General features: G+C 40.1%; 1 protein-coding gene across 2 annotated transcripts in view; it reads left to right on the top strand.

The window, feature by feature from the left end:
• NKAIN2 (sodium/potassium transporting ATPase interacting 2) overlaps positions 1-20,582 on the top strand; it is a gene marked incomplete at both ends in the record, with an annotated part of 791,704 nt that overhangs the window by 637,758 nt on the left and 133,364 nt on the right. For both annotated transcript variants that reach the window (XM_081094748.1, XM_081094749.1), the window contains one exon: positions 9,418-9,618. In XM_081094748.1, coding sequence (XP_080950874.1) covers positions 9,418-9,618 — 201 coding nt within the window. The remainder of the gene's footprint in view (positions 1-9,417; positions 9,619-20,582) is intronic.

The raw sequence follows: 20,582 nt of genomic DNA, 5'->3' as shown, positions 1-20,582 counted from the left end.
GTGTCCTGATGCTGAGAATTTATATATAATCATTGTCAAATACAGCATAGTATGTAATAGATAAAATGAGTGGTCAGTGGAGGCAGACTATTAACATAAACTAGCCATATTGAGGGAAGAGACTGTACAAGTTTTGAGTGCAGTCTTCACTCTTAAATGACCGCCTAGCTATAGGCATTCATTATTCAGAATACCACCCATTCCGTTTGAGAGTACTTCTAATCCTTTGGTCTGCCTTACCTTCCAGATAAATTCATCAGTTTGAATCTGTGCCTGCCTTTCTGGGGTTAACTGTAAATAATGAGTCCGATCCCTCTGGATTTGGGTACTTCTTTAAATATTTAAAGGCAATTATAAGGATCCTTCTGATTCTTTCCTTTTACAGACAATTCAACCAAAATTCTCTCATGGCTCCTCATATGACATGGTTTTTAAACCCCATAACCACCCTGGACACAGGATGCAATCTTATCAGTGTCTGTTACACACCAAACCAAACAGTCTGACAGAAGTCTGTAAGGTCTCTTTGGTATATGAGAAGGTTATATGCCATACAATTCCTATGTTCACTGCAGAAAAGGGCTGTTTACTTTATTATTCCTTTATTGAAGTAGCTTCACAAACTCTACCTATAATTTAAAATCATACCACCGTGTTTTTCTCTATGTGATTTCCAATTTCATATTGGATATGCTAACCCGTATGGTATAAATTCAAGTGGCTCCTTGGCTTATGGCTATGGATGACCACTTTGATGATGACTATTTTTCTGTTTATTAATGTTTTTTTCCTAGACAGTGACCTCCAGTCACCTCTTGGCCTTGTGTGTAACAAAAGCTACAAAGAGCTCTTTGGAAACAATCCAAATGAAATAGATACATATTCTTAAAGGTGTTGTATTTAGACTTACAGGTTTATTTATATTTGTCTCCACAAATTCTAAGCAGTATTGATCTATGTACTTGCCAGGATAAAAATAAGACAGGAGACAAATCTTACCACTTAAAAAAAATGCTCTCATGAGAATAAAGTACTACTAAAATATCTTTAAAAGCTTCTTCATCCAAATGCATGGCAGATACAACACTATTGTAACTGCAGGGTGCAATGAATTTTGTATTAGTGTTGGCAAACCACCTAAGAGGACATGTCAAGGTCTTTTATAATGTTGAGTAGGTTTCTGAACTGCATCTGGAAATTTTTGAAATAAATTGTATGAATTCTGTGCCCACCTTTTTTTTTATTTCAGTACATTCTCATAAAGAAGACTAAATATGGTATTTTGCAATGATTGATTGGATGGCCAAGATAATTTCTGTAAAAGGCAACAAGGTCCAGTAGGAAAGCATGAGTCAGAAAAAAATAAGTTAGAAACCTAGCTTTCACCCTTAATAAAAATAACTTTTGCAGGTATATATTCATGCTCAGCCTTATTTTTTCTATTAAATAAGCATAGTGATCCCTATTTCTAAATGTTATTGTAGCATTTACTAGGCAATGAATACACAAACTTTATTTCCTTTTTCTGTAATATAGATTGCCTCAAATTTATCAATAAGCTGCAAAACTGAACTTATTCAAAATTAAAGATTTATAAAGATTTTACAGAGAAATTTTTTGTTAATTAGCATTTCACTTCATACCCAGTTGTGGCCATTCTCAATAACTAAAAAATGACTATGAAGTCCATCAGTAACATTAACACGTGGCTCATCTCTGTCTTGCTACCATTTTTTGGTCATTTCTCCATGGAATGTTCTCTCCCAGAGAATGAATGAAGAAAGGACATAAAACTTTATTAGCATCTCTCTTAACAAATTAAACCAATATACATTTTGAACTATGGATTCAAATTAAATTGGGCTCCCGATTCAATTCTGTTGACAAGTTAAAAAATCCTTGGTGACAAGCACAGATGCTGTCTAAATCATAGTTTCCAAAATGACATCAGTACCGGAGGTGGATTGCATGTGTAGGTGAGTTAATGACCGGTAGTAAACGTGTGGAACTATTGGGGAGGACATGGCAGTGTTCCTTCAATGTCTCCAAGCCTTCAATATCATCTGAACCTCTGTGCCTCCATGGCAATTAAAAACCCACATAAATGTGCTTTGAAAACAAATGACAGGGTGGGCTTCTGGTGAGTGCTAAAATGGCCGTAACATCTCTTGAAAGAGCTAACATGTTCTTTGCCTCCCTAACTCCCTCGAGTGAATGCAGATCACTTTCCAAAGCTCTAAGACAGGAAAGGAACACTCACAAGATGGAAAACATACCTGCAGGGAGGGAACAAACGGGAAGGTGAGAAATCAGCAGGAAAAGCTGCCTGAGGAGCTTTTCATACAGGGAAACCGATAAAGTCAGTGAGAAGTTGATCTTTCATCATTGTAACCAGCTGAGAAAATTCTGCCTGGAGCATCTGCTTGTGAGGGTGTGAAAGAGAGGAGAGCAGACTCATTTTGCCAAACTTAGATCCCACTCAGCAGATGGGTCCTAACATTAGGAGTAAAAAGAAAAAAAAAAAAGGAAAAGAAAAGAAAAAAAGGACTTTTGAGCCTGGAGGTTCAATTAACTTGAATATAGCATGGAGGCTTCTTTATTGAATTCTTTTTTTTTTTCTTTTCCTTTCCTTCTTTTCCTTTTATCCGCTCTCCCTCCCTTCCTTCCTGCTTTTCTTTTCTCTCTTTTAGATCATTGCAAGGATCATCTTAAAACAACTTTTTTTTTTAATATCCCAGATGCAGGCTTTCTTCAGAGCCAAGAGTTAATTAATATACATTTCTTGAGCAAAAAAGGTGACTATATTGGGGTTTAACATACTCCTTTACCCATAAAAAGAAAGCAGTTGACCAAGATAATATTGCTCTTGAAGTATTAGGTACACATGGTAATGTTAAAAAAGGCATGGGGTTAATCAGGAAAAGCTTCTTAGAAGGAGTAGACCAAAGTATTAATTCTAATGCAGAGAGATATACAGGCTGTTAATAGGGGGTATTGGGGAGAATTTCATAAGAAAGCGACTTCAGCAACAATGTTCTGGATGCAGACAGTGCAGACCAAATTGTGTGATAATATGGAACATTTGTCTCAACTAAGAAGGCAGTCAGGATAAGATTTAGAAAAGTGTAATGCTGGCCTTTTGGGGGAACACAGACCAGAGAAACCCATTTCAGGCTAGAAACAATGAAAATATAGTGCCAATGAACTTTAAATGGTTTACATTAATTTTTTGGTGAACCTTTTTACCAATGGGAAGAGACACATTTTGGTTTAAGAACTCTAGCTTTTAGAAATCTACATACCATCGGACTTTTCTCATCTGATTTTAGAGCAATGGTTGTAATGTTCACCATGGTCACAGAAATATTTTCTTAAATCTTTTCTTGAATAACTAACGACAGAAACCAGACACTGGAATCAATATTAGTGATGGTGTCATACTGAGTTTATGACCCCTGATCAGCCAAATCTCGGTTACCCACAGTTAAATATTCTAGAAGAAAGGAGGGCACAAATGTATATTTTATGGTCCATCTACTTCTCATAAGTTCATCATATCGTAGCATGACTCGCATCTTTGGATTTTAGAGTTGGTAGATATGAACTTCTTTATGTTCTGGGCTCTATTCCTATATATGTAACATTTATCCAACTTGTTAAAGTGTATTTGTGATTTTGCTTATCTTTTTAAAACCATATTTTCTCAGCTCCTTCTTTCTGCATCTTGAACAACATCATTTGCTTTCACTGATTCATATGATACCAGGACAAATTTAGCATTGGGGTTTTTATATGTCTAAGCAGGTTTGCATAGATCTATGAATGTATTGATAGAAAAAAAATAAACCAGCTGTATTTAGGGTTAAAATATTAAGTTCACCAGCAAGAAATAAGCCAGGAATGATGATGCTTTTTAAGAATTTTTCAGGGTTTCCTATGAATTTATATCTACATGTAGATATTAGCAATGAGATATAACACACTGCTTTCTGATGATATTTTAAACTTTAACCCAGTGTATATGGATTGTAAATAAATAAGAGTTTATTGAAAAAAAAAGTGATTTTTTTGGTGTCAAATACAGCCTTCCTCACTATCTGAATTCCTGCCTCCTTAGCTGATTACAGAATATCATTCAATCAGAGAGTTTCCTAACTATTTATTCTCAGTCCCGATAACCAAATATATGTTTTATTGATGTAAGTATTTCAACCTCCCAGAGTATTTTTGTTGTTAAAGGTTGCTTCTTTCAATTAAATGCGCTTGCTTGGCATTCATTTCTCTAACGTCATCGCCAGATGTATGTTTTAAGGTAAGGTGAATGCTGACTTGTTCCCATTCCTACTCTGAGAGTATTGAAAGCAGTGGTCCTGGTCCGAGCTTCCCTGGACCATTATTGAACTCAGCAGAAGAGTCTGGGTGACGGAGGTCAAGCCTTCGGGTCTTACAACATTTGTGTCATCACCTCCAAAATGACTGTTGTTTAATTCAGCACCTGCACTGGACTTACCACGTTTCCCGCACTGTCCACTGCAGTGCTACAGGAGACGTGGTTATGTCTATTGTAATTAGTCGTTGTTCATGGTTGGCAGTGCCAGCGTCCTGTCACTGACCAAACATCCTTCAGTAGGCTGGGATGTTTGATTTAACATTTAGGTCTCTCCCAGTCTAACCCCAGCTTATCTTTCCAAAGCTATTTTATACTCCTCCTTCTTACAAACTCTCATCTCATAAAATAAAGGCTACTTACAGGTCCATAAATATATAAGTAGTCTTAGCTCTGCAATTTTTACTATCTGGTCCATTCTACTTAAAATGTTTCCCCTCCCCAGGCTGATGGCCTGTCCAAGCCTGGCCCTTCTTTCTGGCCCCAGCCAGAGTTCCCACTTCTAGAGGCTGTCTCACCCGTGTTCACAGGCATCTCACTCTCCAAGGACCTGTGCACAGATTGCCCACACCCCTCATTGCATATTTAACCAACGCTTTCTCGTATAGTTACATTTTCTCTTTGTACCTCGCCCCCCAAAAAGACTACAAGCCTGTGATATTAGTGATAGCATTTTCTATCTGTTTACATCATTACCTGCTAGAGTGTTTTGCATGTGGCATATGAATAATTAAATTTGTTAGTAACTATGATGATAACTATAACCTAATTTCCATTTACATAGAAGTGCAGTTTCTAGCCTTTTAGATAGTAACTAAGCAGCCTAAAAATGGGACTGTATCAATTTTCAACAGTATTATTCCAAAAGAATAGCTAAGTAGTAGACTACTCCAGAAATTTAAGAAAATATTTCAGATTTTTAAAAATGGCAACTCAAAAACTTCTCACTCTCACCCTCCACCTTCTAAACTCTGCAATACAGCCTCCACTGCTTACTATCACAACAGATATACGCATGTATGCTCTTCTTCAAATGCCATAACCCCTGAAAGTAAATTTTAGCTTTTTATTGAAATTCTGAGGTGCTATTAGTATCATTTTCTCATTTACTTGTCAATTTTTTTTTTTATCAAATGCTTATTATTTGTTGAGCAATTAGGCTTCTTGACCTGAATACACATAGCCCTTTTCAGAAACCACATTTTAGTGCTAATAACAACTTTCATGTCACACATCAGACCCTGTTATTTTGAAAAATGACATGACCAAAAATGGGGTCCTTTAATCTGAACTTACTAAGACAGATGAATAAAAATATTGATGCAACATTTTTTTTGTCACTATTCTAATCTGAACAAATAATTATGAAAGTTTTCTTAAGATATGAAAGTTTTCAAATCTTACAATTCTGAGCCCATTTTGTGTGTTTTTCAATAAAAATCCAACCAGAATATACAAGATTTGGTTTGTGGTTTTCTGCCTTGTTTTGTAGTACCAAGGTTCGTTTTTTGTCTCAAAAGCCCTTACTATTTTGAAATCAAAATTATAAATATGTGAGAATTAAATAATGTATTGGTTATGCATGGAGCAGATCACACTCAGGAATTTCTGTTGAATTTAATAGGAGACTTCCAGGAGACCTTTTTGTTGTCTGTTTTACAACCAAGAATTTATATTTTGTGGTTAAAATAATATACACCTTGTTAGCTGATAGTCATTGGTGCCAACTCAATACCAACAGGAGCCCCCAGTTTGGGATGTGGTGAAGAAGGAAACTCTATGCAGTGCAAACAGCTCATGGTAATGCAAAGTGGCTGTGAACCATCACTGCTGTGGAACAGCTCTATAGTGGTCCAGCCAGGAAACACAATCTTCATTGTTCCATGGAAAGTGTGCTCTCCTACCTAGAGGAGAACTGGGTTATATAGACAGAAATCCCTGCTCCTGATCCCTGATTGGTCAGAATAGAGCTCCTCCTATAGGTCGGAACTGCACAGCTCTGACAGAATGGGGAAAGCCTCAGTCCTATAGGTTGAAATAGGACTATAGTAGCTACTTTATAAGGGCTGGTTCCAGTGACAGAAACACAGTGCAGGCAGGCAGTTTGGTGGCCCAGAGGAAGGCAGTCTAGTGGTGCAGAGGTGCAGAGCTGCTCCCTGGAGTGTGGTTCACCTGTGCAGAAATGGCTGCTAGGTTCTGGTTTATGTTTTTGTTTTTATTTGAGCCCAGGTAGCCACTAGGAGCCCTTCTTAGTCCTCAGGGTTCACAACATGCACATACATGCAGACTTTTGTTTAAACATCTACAAGAAGTAAATCCTATCTAATAATAGAGAAACATGGTAATTAACCATAACTTCGCTACCCTTCCCATTGGCTAATCAGCGAGATATACAAATTAACTGCCAACCAAGATGGCAGCCGGCAGCCAGGCAGCTGAAGTGAACAGGAGGCTTGCTTGCTCCAGTGAAGGAGGAAGCCAAAGTTCCCCGCCTGCCACTGCCGGCCTCTGAGCTGCAGTCTAAGAAACAATGTTGCAATAATAGAGGCTAAACCATCCCCAGAAACCTACTTTCAGCCAGCCAGAATCTCAGAGCTGGAGTTGCAACAGTGTTACAATTATAGAGCCCAAACAAACCCAGATCAGCAGCCAAGGTCTCAGAGCTGGAGCCAAGCCTCAGAGCTAAAGCCGGCTCTCAGTTCCAGTAACAGCCATAGAAGGTAAATAAATCCCAGAATAAAAACAAAAAGAAAAAAAGGAGAGGTTGGGAGCTTCAGTTGCCCGCCAGCCTGAAAACGGCCCTCAGCCCCTCACCCAGACTGGCCAGACACCCCAGTGGGGACCCCCACCCTGAAGGGGGTGTAACCAGCTGCAAACAGCCATCATCACCTCATCCAGGCTGGCCAGGCACCCAAGCGGGACCCCCACCCTGATCCGGGACACCCTTCAGGGCAAACCAGCCGGCCCCACCCATGCACCAGGCCTCTATCCTATATAGTAAAAGGGTAATATGCCTCCCAGCACCGGATTCAGCAGAGCAGCGAGGCCTCCCAGTGCAGGGATCAGCGGAGCAGCGAGGCCTCACTGCCCCAGTGTCAAGCAGAGCCGCGAGGCCTCCTGGCCCCTGGAGCAGCTTGACAGGGGGCAGTGCCCAAACCCCCTGATCACCCTGCAGCTCTGTGTGTCACAGTGGGCGGGGCCACAACCCCCTGATCCACCCTGCTCTGTGTGTGACAGGGGGCGGTGCCCCAAATCCCCTATCGGCCCTACTCTGTGCGTGACAGGGGGGAGCTCCCCAACCCCCTCATCGGCCCTGCTCTGTGCGTGACGGGGGAGCTCCCCAATCCCCTGATTGGCCCTGCTCTGTGCATGACAGGGGGCAGCACCCCAACCCCCAGTGGGCCCTGCTCTATGCGTGACAGGGTACGGAGCCCCAACCCCCCTGATGGGCCCTGCTCTGTGCGTGACAGGGGGGCGCTCCCCAACCCCCTGATTGGCCCTGCTCTGTGCATGACAGGGGGTGGCAATGCAACCTCCCCATCGACCCTGCCTTGAGTGTGACAGGGGGCGGTGCCCCAACCCCCCAATCGGCCCTACCCTGAGCATGACTGAGGGTGGCATCGCAACCTCCCGATCTGCCCTGCTCTGTGCATGACGGGGTGGTGCCCCAACTCCCCAATCAGCCCTGCTCTGAGCCCTACCAGGGGCTGCACCTAGGGATTGGGCCTGCCCTCTGCCACCCAGGAGCCGGCCTAAGCCAGCAGGTCGTTATCTCCCGAGGGGTCCCAGACTGTGAGAGGGCACAGGTGGAGCTGAGGGACATCCCCCTTCCCCTCCAGTGCACAAATTTTTGTGCACCGGGCCTCTAGTGAGAATATAAAATTATGTCCATCTAGTTCAGTGATGGCGAACATTTTGAGCCGACATGCCAGCATTTTGAAAAAGCCTAACTTAACTCTGGTGCTGTATTACATATAGAAATTTTTTGATATTTGCAACCATAGTAAAACAAAGATTTGTATTTTTGATATTTATTTTATATATTTAAATGCCATTTAACAAAGAAAAATCAACCAAAAAATGAGTTCACGTGTCACCTCTGACACACGTGTCATAGGTTCGCCATCACTGATCTAGTTAATGATTGCTGGTTTAAGATATGCATTTACATTTTATTATGAATTTTTTGACTTGTTGAGTAGTAAATTGTATTTGATGCATTCCTTTTCCCCATTTTCTTCCTAGAAGACATTGTTTGTATATGTGATTATAAGCTCTCTAAGTACAAAATCTATGCCTTTTATTGCATTTACAGCTAAACATGTACATGCTGAACTTTGTCTAATGAGTTGTTGACTTATTTTCTCCACCCTGCAAGAGTTTGCTAATGATATTTCTAAAGAAATGTTATGGCTAATTTTATAGTACAAGTAGACAAGATTGAAAAGACCCTAAAAAAATATGCTAAAATAGTAGGAATGGACAGGAAAAAAAAGTAGTGTTATGTTTTATTAAGTAAAGGTCTTACAAATGTTAGTATTAGTGACAACGTTATATTAACTTTTGCTAAACTGAAGTACAACTTTAATATTTAAAATGGGCAAAAGGTGAATATTCTGAGGGAGAGGAAAATACATTTAAAATAAGATGATCTTTAAAAAAGTAAATAAAAGAAGATAATCTTCACTTGACAAAAGAGTTAAAATTACAACCTTTGAAATACAAGTTGTAAGAGGGAAAGACTCTTCAGGTTTACAATTAATGTAAGCCGCTGATAATTTTACTAATAATTTTTTTATAGTGTAGTCAGGTAAACTGTCATAAGTAGAATTCATAGGTACATCATTTTCAGGGAGAACTGATAGTTTTACTTTAGATGCTTTTTTTCTACCTATAAATTACAGTAAGTAAGGATGGGATGGAGTGGAGAAACCCACATTTCTAAATGGGAAACTCAGAACAAGTCAGTCCGAATAAGCTAACTAACATTTACGAAGTAATTCTCATCCTTATAAATTGCCTTCTTGCAGGAAACAGACCTTATCCTGACTTTTAATATTTCAATGCACCGATCTTGGTGGATGGAGAATGGACCAGGATGTACGGTGACATCAGTGACACCCGCCCCAGACTGGGCCCCAGAAGACCATCGCTACATCACGGTCTCAGGGTGTTTTCTGGAGTACCAGTACATAGAAGTGGCTCATAGTTCCCTCCAGATTGTCCTCGCAGTAAGTGTTGACAGACAACCACTGTTTTTAGTGCTTCCGGAATTGTTTTATTTCTGTGCAATCCCAGTACACGGCAAATGGACTACGCAGGTAACACATGGCTATTTGTTTTTTCCTAATTAATGCCACTTTTAATAGGGATTTTGAGGTTAAGCCTGCCCTGGACTGAGTATGCTGATTCTTTTCAGCAATTATTACATAGATGTTGGCATCTTCAGCATGCTACATAAGAAATCCAGCCAGTTTAGATTTGATTATTTGGCTTTTAGTAGACTTGCAAAGATTCTGAAGGAAGATCAGAGAGTTTTCGCTAGGAACTTGCTGCTGCAACACCCAAATGTATAAGATTTCCGTAGGTGTTCTTCCTGTTGGCCTGGGCTTCTTTCTGTGTGTACTCTTAGTCCCAAAATGCCTTCTCCATTTGCCCTGTCTTCCTAGATTTCCCCCAAGTACCATCCATCATCTTTTATCCCTCCCCCACTTTCAAAACAATTCAGCTTTTCTTTGACTTGAATTCTAGTTCTCGGACAATTATGCCCTCTTTTTGCACAGTATTATACTGGTAAAAAACTCTCCTAAGTCCTTTCTATTGTGTATTTTTAGAACATATTTGCATAACACATACCTATGTTACATAAAACATATTATTTTATATTGTATCACTATGACAAAGAGATACATAAGATAAATAACATACACTTTTCTCAGGAAAAAACTTTTACTAAGGCTTAATGAGTAATTTGTGGGATTTATAAAGTTAAGTCAACTGTATTATACATGTCTCTATTTATTTATTACATATCTATATATATTTTTCTCTGATTCCATGTAGATCTGCAATTAATGTGCATAGTCTTAAAATTGTTAATAACAAATAATGCAAGTAGGATATGCTTTTTACCTTTTTTTCAGTTAATTACTTTGGGAATGATGTTATCTCACAATTCTTAATTAACAAGACAGAGTGCTGGGTAGAATGGTGTCAATTAGTTTACATAAAATTCTTTTGGAATTTAAAAAAGCTATGTGAGCATGTGTGTATTCAATTATATAACTAACAAAGATAGATATATATACATATATATATAACTAATCCAATTATATAACTAATATATTCACTTAATAGATTTTTAAGTGAAGTATATACGTATATATACAATACACATATATTTTCATTTATATATGCATTATTATATATTTATTATAATAGGCTAAGTATGCTGTGCTAGTAAGCACTTTCCAAATCTGTTATCACTAAAAGCCACAAAAGTGTATTCTTCTGAGTCAGCAGGAGGTTCTACCGTTACTGTCACTAAGGAAAGGAGGCAGAGGAGCAGCCGCCATGAGTCATCATGGGTTGCCATGCCAGAGAGCAAGCTAGATCTGGAGCCAGAAAATGCTCTGTGGGAGGAGAAGCTCATTGCTCACAGTTCATTGTCCAGAACCCGTCCCACAGTCCCATCCAGCCACAAAATGGCCAGGAAGAAGGAAGAACTGTAAATACTTAGAAACCAGCATAAATCATTTCCACATTTTGAATTATGTTCTTAGCTCATGTGGTGAGTGAATTCCCTGGAAAAGTCCAACCTGAGACACTTCTTAATAAACAAACCTTTCTAGAATATGTTTGAACTCTAGCACGGTTCATTTTGATTATCTTGAAATAAAGATTAGTTAGATTTGATGGGATGGAAGTAGTCATTTCATTACTTAAAATCCATTCAGATGAAGTACTCATTTTCACATGGGACAAGTAAAATATTTCTGGTTTCAGGAGACAGATAAAACACCTTCATAAACGTGATGGGGAGAGGTTGTACATAAAATATTCCTTCAACTGGCACTTCCTTTTGTTCTGTACTCACGCATTTTGGAAAGCTTCCATTTATGTGTCAAGGATGCTATAAAGATAGAGTTTATATGCATGGATAGTTATATTTTAGAGAGTTAGTTGAAATAATGTGTGTATGTATAGTTCACAGATTTATTAAACCCCACGTAAAATTTTGGCAGATGTGTAATTTTCTAAAAAATACATTTGGACGTGGGAGCATATGTTGAGGTTGACATACTGCCCAAAGAAAAAGTATTTTTACCATAAGTAAAAACCATGTGTACAGGCAAAGTGGCTACAGTACAAAGACGATGGATGGAGTGGCCCTCAGAGCAGATATAACTGATATTTCAAGCTACTGGCTCTGAATTCTGTCTACATTGCCCCCAACAGAGTGGAGAGAAGTCATTTGCACAAGCTATCACAGGATGTGGCATTTTTACCTCTCTCCTTCCCACCTCTTCTTCTGTCCAGGGGGCATCTTCTTTTGCAATGCCAACTGTGGATCACCTCAGAGTAATTTAGTAACAGTGTACCCAAGCCAATTGCTTGGAGAAGTTTCAACAGACAGAAAGGTTGTTGGGCTTGCTTTTATCTAGTCAGCCTTGGGCTGACAGTATCTGTTGTGCAGAAAATTTAGCAGATCTTCATTCGTTTTAGAATGCAAATCAAAATGGGGCTTATCTTGAACACTTTGCTTGACCTAGTGAATGGATTCCAAGTACATTGTCCTGTATTCATTCTGGTCACTCTGCTGTCATGATTAAGAAACAAAATGATTTGTGTTACCCAAATCATGCCCCTGACAACCTACTGTTCAGTTCAGGCCAGCCCAGTGAACACTGCCTGAGTGCTTGGCCTCTGCCAGCATCCAGAAAAACAAGTGTCAGGATCCCTGACTTTGAGGATGTCACAGTCAAAAATGGGGTGAGGGTCCTAAAGATTCAAACCAGGTGCACTTTTCAAGGATGTGATAGACAGAAAATACAGTTCATGCATTTTTGTGGCATAATCTTGGCTTCTGAGTTCCAGCCTGCTTTTTTGTAAAGTCAGCTAAACTCACACTCTTCTCATTGTTTTCCCACCAGCCTTTGAACCTGCTTTCTCTTCCAGGATGTCTGGCTTAGATCTGCTTTCATAGACTGCTGCTCTTCCAGCGATTGCTCTTGATTAACTCCAAATCTCTCCAGTGCCTTTTCTCCACCTTCACTAAGCCTTTCTTTCACAGATTTCTGACCCCTGGCACGCCTGTCACCCCGTTGTTCGGTTTTCTGCCAATCAACTCCTAGCTGGTTTTGAAATTAGCATTCACAAAGCCCACCATTTGCATTGCACATACATAAGATATTTCTTGTCTACAGCCAAAGGAAGAGGAGTTATCCGCATAATTGGGAAGAGGGGTTATTAATCACACAGCTTCCAGCGGAGCAGAAAGGACTGCCAGCCACGGTAATGACGAGCCAGGTGTGAGGCTGCGAGCTCTCTCCTCCTCCAGCAGCATTGTCTTCTAGTTACTATCAGACGTCACATTCAAAAGGGGTGCAGGTGTGCACGGTTTCAATAAAACCAAAAATAAAAACAACCCACACTTATAAAACAGATCAAATAAATATGTATGGGGAGAGCCAGGGAGGAAACCGACCAGAAGGATGGTGGTGTGCACCCTACAAAAATTAAGCCGATTTCTTCAAATGTGTGACTGCAACAGCATGGTTTACAAAACGCGTTCACAGGCATTGAATCCTTTAACGTGTAACAGTCCTGTGAGGGCAGCAGAACAGGGGAAAAGCCTTCACCAAGATTTCTTAGCTGGTAAATAGGGAGGATGGACATGCTGACCTAGGTTTTTCTCTGCCACCAACAATAGGAAATGTCTCAACCTGTATGCCAGCACCAGCTGATGCGTAATGGATCCCCGAAGCCCCCCAAATTCTAGCTCGTTAGTGGCAAAGCGTGACATGATTGATTAGCTATGTCTGCTATGAGTGAGGGGAATGGAGTTGTTTGTGCCTCATAGTTGGTATGCACACATTAGACCTCACTTCCTGTAACCAACACAAGGAAAAGGGAGGGTTTTATACAAAGAAATGGAAGTAAATGAAGCTTTCACGAAAAACATTTATTACGATAATGGAAGTTGCTTTATATTTTAAAATATATGTTAAGATTCCAAATAATTGATTAGAAACCAGCAACAAAAACAAATGCCCAGTCCCTCTTTTCTCTAGCTGCCTTCTCAGGGCCAACAGCTCTACATTTAATATCAACTTCTCCAACCAAAATTGCTGGAGGTGTTTCCCTTTACTTCCTTGATTTCTTTAACTTCTGACACACTTCTATGTTCTTATTGTGTAATCAGATTGATTATTTAAATATATTTTATTGATTTTAAAGAGGAAAGGAGAGGGAGAGAGAGAGAGATACATCAATGATGACAGAAAATCATTGATTGGCTGCCTCCTGCACATCCCCTACGGGGGATGAAGCCTACCACCCAGGCATGTGCCCTTGGCCAGAATCAAACCTGGGACCCTTCGGTCTGCAGGCCAACGCTCTATACATTGAGCCAAACCAGCTGCAGGGGTGGGCAAACTTTTTGACTTGAGGGCCACAATGGGTTTTTAAACTGGACCGGAGGGCCAGAACAAAAGCATGGATGGAGTGTTTGTGTGAACTAATATAAATTCAAAGTAAACATCATTACATAAAAGGGTACGGTCTTTTTTTTTTTTAGTTTTATTCATTTCAAACGGGCCGGATCCGGCCCGCGGGCCGTAGTTTGCCCACGGCTGAGCTAGGGCTAATCAGATTGATTATTAGTAGTTTTAGGAGATGAGCAGAGGATATTGATAAAAATGTAAATAAGATCACTATTTCCCACAGATATTAAACTTGGCTGAGAAACCATATATGAATTAGCAGGGAAGTCATAGAAGATTTTAGAATAGGTTCCAATACCTGGTGCTGTCCACAGATTCACTGCCAAGTTCATCCTTCAGTGATATCTATTCCCTATTCAGAAAAATGTGTACCTTGTAGTGTTTATAAAATTGTGGAAATCCTTGTTCAACAGACTGTGGTAAAAAAAGTTTTAAAGATAAAATGTGTATTTTCAAATGGATGGAGTCACTGATATTTCCAATTATTTCCAGTTACTGATAAATATTTGCCGTTCGGCTTGCTGAGACTCGCTAAGAAATTTTCAAAACTTCGAATGCCTTTATCCAAGTGGATTTGGGGTTGCAGTTGGGAATGGTACATGAGGATTTCTTTAGATGTGGCTGATGTGTGTGGTATGGATGAGAGGGGACGGCCTGAGTGCTCACATTCCACTTGACTCCTTCAATCTGGAAATGCTTATTCACAAAGATTGGATTATCAAATATTTGGGTCCCGATTTTCATGTAGCTTAGGATATTGCTATTAGAGCAGTAAATAATAAATTGATGTTGTGAACTTGCAGCATTTTAAAGGGTTAAGTGAGGAAATGGCATGAGCTGATACCCAGCTATTTTGCTGCATCCTGAAGTGATGTGGTTGCCATGTGGATATTTGAATCAAAAAAATTAAGACAGATTTCTTAAAAAACAAAGTAAGTTTGATTTGGTTGATTTGTTTCACAGTGAAAAATAATTTATAGTTATTGGTTTTGCCATTTTTATAAACAAAATTAGCCCTCTCTGCAACTGTACAGTTTGGTAAAAATACACTCAAAGCACATGATTTTGTAAAAATTTACAAAAATACTATGTCAACAAATATATTGAAGGCCAATATCCCTCATGAACATAGATGCCAAAATCCTCAACAAAATCTATATTGAAATTAAATAATATTTTAATATTCCCAGCACGTTTTATATAAATCAGATTAATCTAGGTGACTTTAAGAGAAAGAGTTAAGAATGTAATTATTGGTTGTTGATTATGTCCTGGTAGTGATTTTAGTCTATTTCCAAGAAATTGCTATTGCAAATTGGGCAATTTTCAATTCTTTGCTTTTTGTTAAAATTGGAAAAAAAAACACCTAATAGATCTACCAGTTGGTATATTCTTTGAAATATTGTTTAGATAATTCTGTAAATTGTGGCATACCAATTAGAAGTTGCAGGAGGTATGTGACAGCATTGTAAAAAAAAAGGTCTCTAATAGTTCTCTATAACAACATTTTCCTGTGCTTAAGCCCAAAAACAAACAAGCAACAAGAATAGAATTCATGCTGAACTCTGACTCAGTGTAGTACTAACAAGTAATGCATTTCAAAAACATTTTATTTTTATACCTAATGATTTTGGTCAACATTTGTGGAAGACTATTTTGTTTTGATCAATTGTGTGAAATCATAATTGTGACAACCCAATTAATAACATATTTTTATTTTCTCACCAAAAAAGGATAAATATGTGAGGTGATGGATGTGTTAGTTAACTATTAATTTTGCAATCTATCTTTATATCAGATCGCCATGAGGTACATTTTATCTTTCTTTCTTTTTTTTTTTTTTTTTTTTTTTCTGAGAAGGCTAATGAGATCTAGGGACACGGCATAGCCCTGCACAAAAACACCAAATTCCATCAGGGAGAAAAGACAGGAAAACAGGAACGTAGACTCGCCGTGAGAGGGGGTGGCTTTTCAGTTGGCTGGGGGAGCGGGTGGAATGTTTCCAGGGCCCTCGGAGGGCAGTGGGGGTCTCATCATTGGGGGCATGGGAGCCGGGGGGTAGACCCCGGGATTGGAGGGATGAACTCCAGGAGGCTGGGGGTGAACCCCAGGAGCTGGAGGATGAACCCCTGGAGGAGGTGGGTGTACCCCAGGTGGCTGGGGGTGCATCCCCGGGGCTGGGGGGTGTACCCCTGGGGCCTGGGGGTGGACTGAAGAAGCTTGCGGGTGTACGCCTGGGGCCTGGGGGTGGACTCCAGCAGATGGGGGAGGGTGGACACCTGGGGCTGGAGGATGGACTCCTGGGGCTGGAGGGTGAACCCCGGGAGCAAGAGGATGAACCCCAGATGTTGGTGGGTGGACCACCGGTGCTGGGGGATGGACCCCAGGAGCTGGAGGGTGAACCCCAGATGTTGGTGGGTGGACCACTGGTGCTGGAGGGTAGACTCCAGGAGCTGGGGTGGGCAGTTGGGGAGGACCTGGGGGCCCTGCAGGTGTAGGCCCACTGGGTGGCATGGGGGACAGAGGCAGGCCCATGAGGTACACTTTAAATACAATTTTATTTTTCAATTATACCATAATAAAGCTGAAAAATATTTTAAATGTCAAAAAAAGAATACGTTTTTAACAAATACTTTATGAACTAGGAAAGAAAACTCATACTTAAGTTTATACATCTTTAATTTAACATATATGTATATATATATATATATATATATACACACACACAGTGGCCAGATTATTATGACCAGCCAGATAATTATGACCACCCCATCAGTACTTCATTGACACTTCCAAAAATACTGAATATTGAAAACTTCCTAAGCAAATACTCTCAAGGTTTTATTATTATTATTATTATTATTTGCATAACTAATTCACTTCATTGTGCTGATGGGGTGGTCATAATAATCTGGCCGGTCATAATATATATATATATTCACCCTAATATATAAAAAGCCAGGGTCCATCACGACTGAAACAACCAGACAGACAATGAACAGCAGGCTGTGTGGGGCGACAAGGCCGGCAGGAGGGTTAGTGAGGGTCGACCAAACGACTGGACAGCATGCTGCTTGGGGTGACCAGGCTGCCAGGGAGGTGAGTGAGGGACAACCAAATGACTGAACAAGCAGGCTGCATGGGCGACCAGGCCGGCAAGGGGGGTGGGGCAGTGGGGGCAAATAGGCCAGCAGGGGGAGCAGTTGGGGGGCAACCAGTACGACGGGGGGGGGGGGCAGTGAGGGATGACCAGGCCAGCGGGGGGGGGGGGGCAGTTAGAGGCGACCAGGCAGGCAGGCAGGTGAGCAGTTAGGAGCGAGGGTACCCAGATTGGAGAGGATGCAGGCTGGGCTGAGGGGACACCCCCTCCATGCACGAATTTCGTGCACCAGGCCTCTAGTATATATATATTTGTTGCAAAGAATGATTGGTATAAAACTTTCAAACAAATAAACATTACATTAGGAAAAACTGTGGAAGTAGTGGAATGGAAATACAAGTTCAAAAAGAAATGGAACTCTATAAAATTTATGATTATTCCTAAAGAATATATGCATGTGTCTTTAAATGAAATAAGGTGAATTTTAAATCTCAGTGGCATTCAAATTTCATTAGATATATTTAAAAGATTAACTAACATCTCTTGAAAAGTATTAATATTTATCATATGCCAAAATAAATTGCCACTTTGCAGACACTTAAACTAAGGATGAAAAAATTTCAAACATCAATTTCAAATGTACACAGTTTGCAAGTGAATTTTTAAAAATTCTTTCAGAAAATATGGGACTAGAGATGCTTAAAGACCACTATTCTAGCCCTTAACGCTGGCTAAGAATGGACATTAATTGCTTTTTTAAAGGATTACCATAAACATGACCTGCTTCTGGAAATTTTGTCTCCTTAGATTTGAGATGGGTGCAATTTTCAAAATTTTCACCAGAAATATTAGTGTCTTCCCTTTTTTTAAACTACACATCTCTCTGTTGCCCTGAATTGCTCAGAAACACAGAGTGTCTGATCAGGAAGACGATGCTATCATACTAAAAATGGTACCACAGCTCTGGTTGCACCGTCAACTTCTTTCTGGGCCTGAGAGACATTTCCCTTACAGTTCTGCAGGGTCCAGCCAATCGCATTACTCTCCTGCCATCAAACAATGAATCTGTGTTTCTCTCCTGTGTCTACTATATTTCCACACTAAAGAGTGTGGTGGTTTAGAGCCGGAACTGAAAAACTCCAGTCTTCTCATGCCTAGTTCCGTGGCCAGACTGTACAACAATTTTCTTCCTAGGACAAAACTGCTTTTCTGCCTGTGAAGGAAAGGGCCAGAAGGACAGCACTCTGCTTCTTCCTTAGCTCTTGTGATAGTTCAATAGCTTTACTGCTTAGCTTCAAATATTACACACACTGCACCGACTCTAGTTTTCCTGGGTACTGGGGTACACTGACATACTTGTCAAAAGGTCATAACCCAATAAATGAAATAAATGTGACTGGTCTTTCTGTAACATCAGAATAGTTCATATAAATATTCATAAAAATATGGGAAGAACCGAATCACAATTGTGAACAGGAGGTTTTTCCAGTGACGAAGTTTCTAAAATAACACAATGACGATGGTAAATAGAAACAGGAAAGGATATTTTTTGGCACAATTGATTACCACAAAGCATATAAACTGTGTTCCACAAACTAATTTTAGAACCCCAACTGGATGTATCTCTAATTAGTAAGAAATAACCAAGATTCATTGGTACCTCTGAAATGGGCACATGCTTAACTTTATAACCATTCTCAATTCCTCTAGATAATGGCAAAGTCGTTGGAAGACCAGGTCTTATCCACAGATGTCAATCAAACTTTGGTAGCAGTAAACCCTGAATAATCACTTATCATGTCCTTTATTTTATTTTGTGTTATTCCTGAAATGTGCCTTATAAATTGGTGAGTATTCCTGTGAGTTTGTGAGCAAGTAAGCAGAATACAAGAACTTGAACAGTCTCTAAAGATATATTAAGTTGGAGAATTTTTTTTTTCTTAATGGTCTATGTATTCCCTACATGCAACTTCAGAAATATAAGGTAAAATAGTCACAGTCAGGGAGTAACAATCCGTAAATCTTACACTCAGCTATATAATAAACTATTTTGTAATTATGAACTAATGAGATAATGTTTAAGAAATTATCTTGGGTGACTGTCGCCGGCATCCAGAGACCAGCTACTAGCCCGGCAACAACGGCTCTCAAGCAGCGCGACTATGTGAACTCAGAGGAACTCGGCTTCTCCCCACAGAAAGCAGATCCAAGCAACAGCGGCCTCCTGATCTCCACACGCTCTGTCTGAGGAACAGCTGCTGTGGGTGAAGCCTCCCTCCACCAGCCAGAAGAGCCACAACAGCTGTGAACAGCACCCATCAGAAGACCCGCTAACAACAGAGGAGCAGCTGCTACCACAACCGCCCAAGGAGCAACCACAGCCCGAGGAGCCACTGCCACCTAGGGAGCAGCCACTGAACGACTCAATATCTATATACGTCAGTGAGATCAAACATGGGTAGACAAAGAAATCCCCAAAGGAAAGAAAAGGAGGACTCACCAGAAAAGCAGCTAAGTGATACAGAGGCATACAACATGACAGAAAAAGAATTCAGAATAAGGGTCCTAGAGTGCATACACCGGATGGAGGAAAAAATCGACAACTTATCCAAGAAGCAAGAAGAAACAGATGAAAAAATCGACAACTTAACTAAGACCCAAGAAGAAATGAAGTGCGATATAGCTGCAATAAAGAACACCATTGAAAGTATCAACAGTAGACTAGGAGAAGCGGAAGACCGAATTAGTGAATTAGAAGACAGGGAAGCAAAACACACCCAAACTGTACTTCAGTTGGAGAAAAAAATTAAAAGACAGGAGGAGAGCCTAAGGGAGCTTTGGGACAACATGAAACGAAACAACATACGAATAATAGGGGTGCCAGAACAACAGAAAGAGGAGCAAGGATTAGAAAACCTATTGGAAGAAATAATATCAGAAAACTTCCCTGAGGTGGGGAAGAAAAAAGTCACACAAGCCCAGAGAGTCCCAAGCAAGGTGAACCCGAAAAGACCCACACCAAGACACATCATAATTACCATGGCAAATGTTCAGGACAAAGAGAGAATCTTACAGGCTGCAAGAGAGAGACGGAAAGTTACATACAAGGGATCTCCCATTAGATTATCAAATGATTTCTCAACAGAAACACATCAGGCCAGAAAAGAATGGACGGAAATTTACAAAGTGATGCAAAGCAAAGGACTGAATCCAAGAATACTCTATCCAGCAAGGCTATCATTCAAAATTGAAGGGGAAATAAGAAGCTTCACAGACAAAAAAAGGCTAAGGGAGTTTATCACCACCAAGCCAGCAATGCAAGAAATGCTAAAGGGACTGGTGTAAAAAGAAGAAATAAAAATCCCAGAAA

The sequence above is a fragment of the Myotis nattereri genome (assembly GCF_964212035.1).
Source record: "Myotis nattereri genome assembly, chromosome: 6".
In the NCBI taxonomy this organism is placed as follows: domain Eukaryota; kingdom Metazoa; phylum Chordata; class Mammalia; order Chiroptera; family Vespertilionidae; genus Myotis; species Myotis nattereri.
The sequence above is the reverse complement of the archived record's forward strand: the minus strand, read 5'-3'. Positions and strand labels throughout refer to the sequence as shown.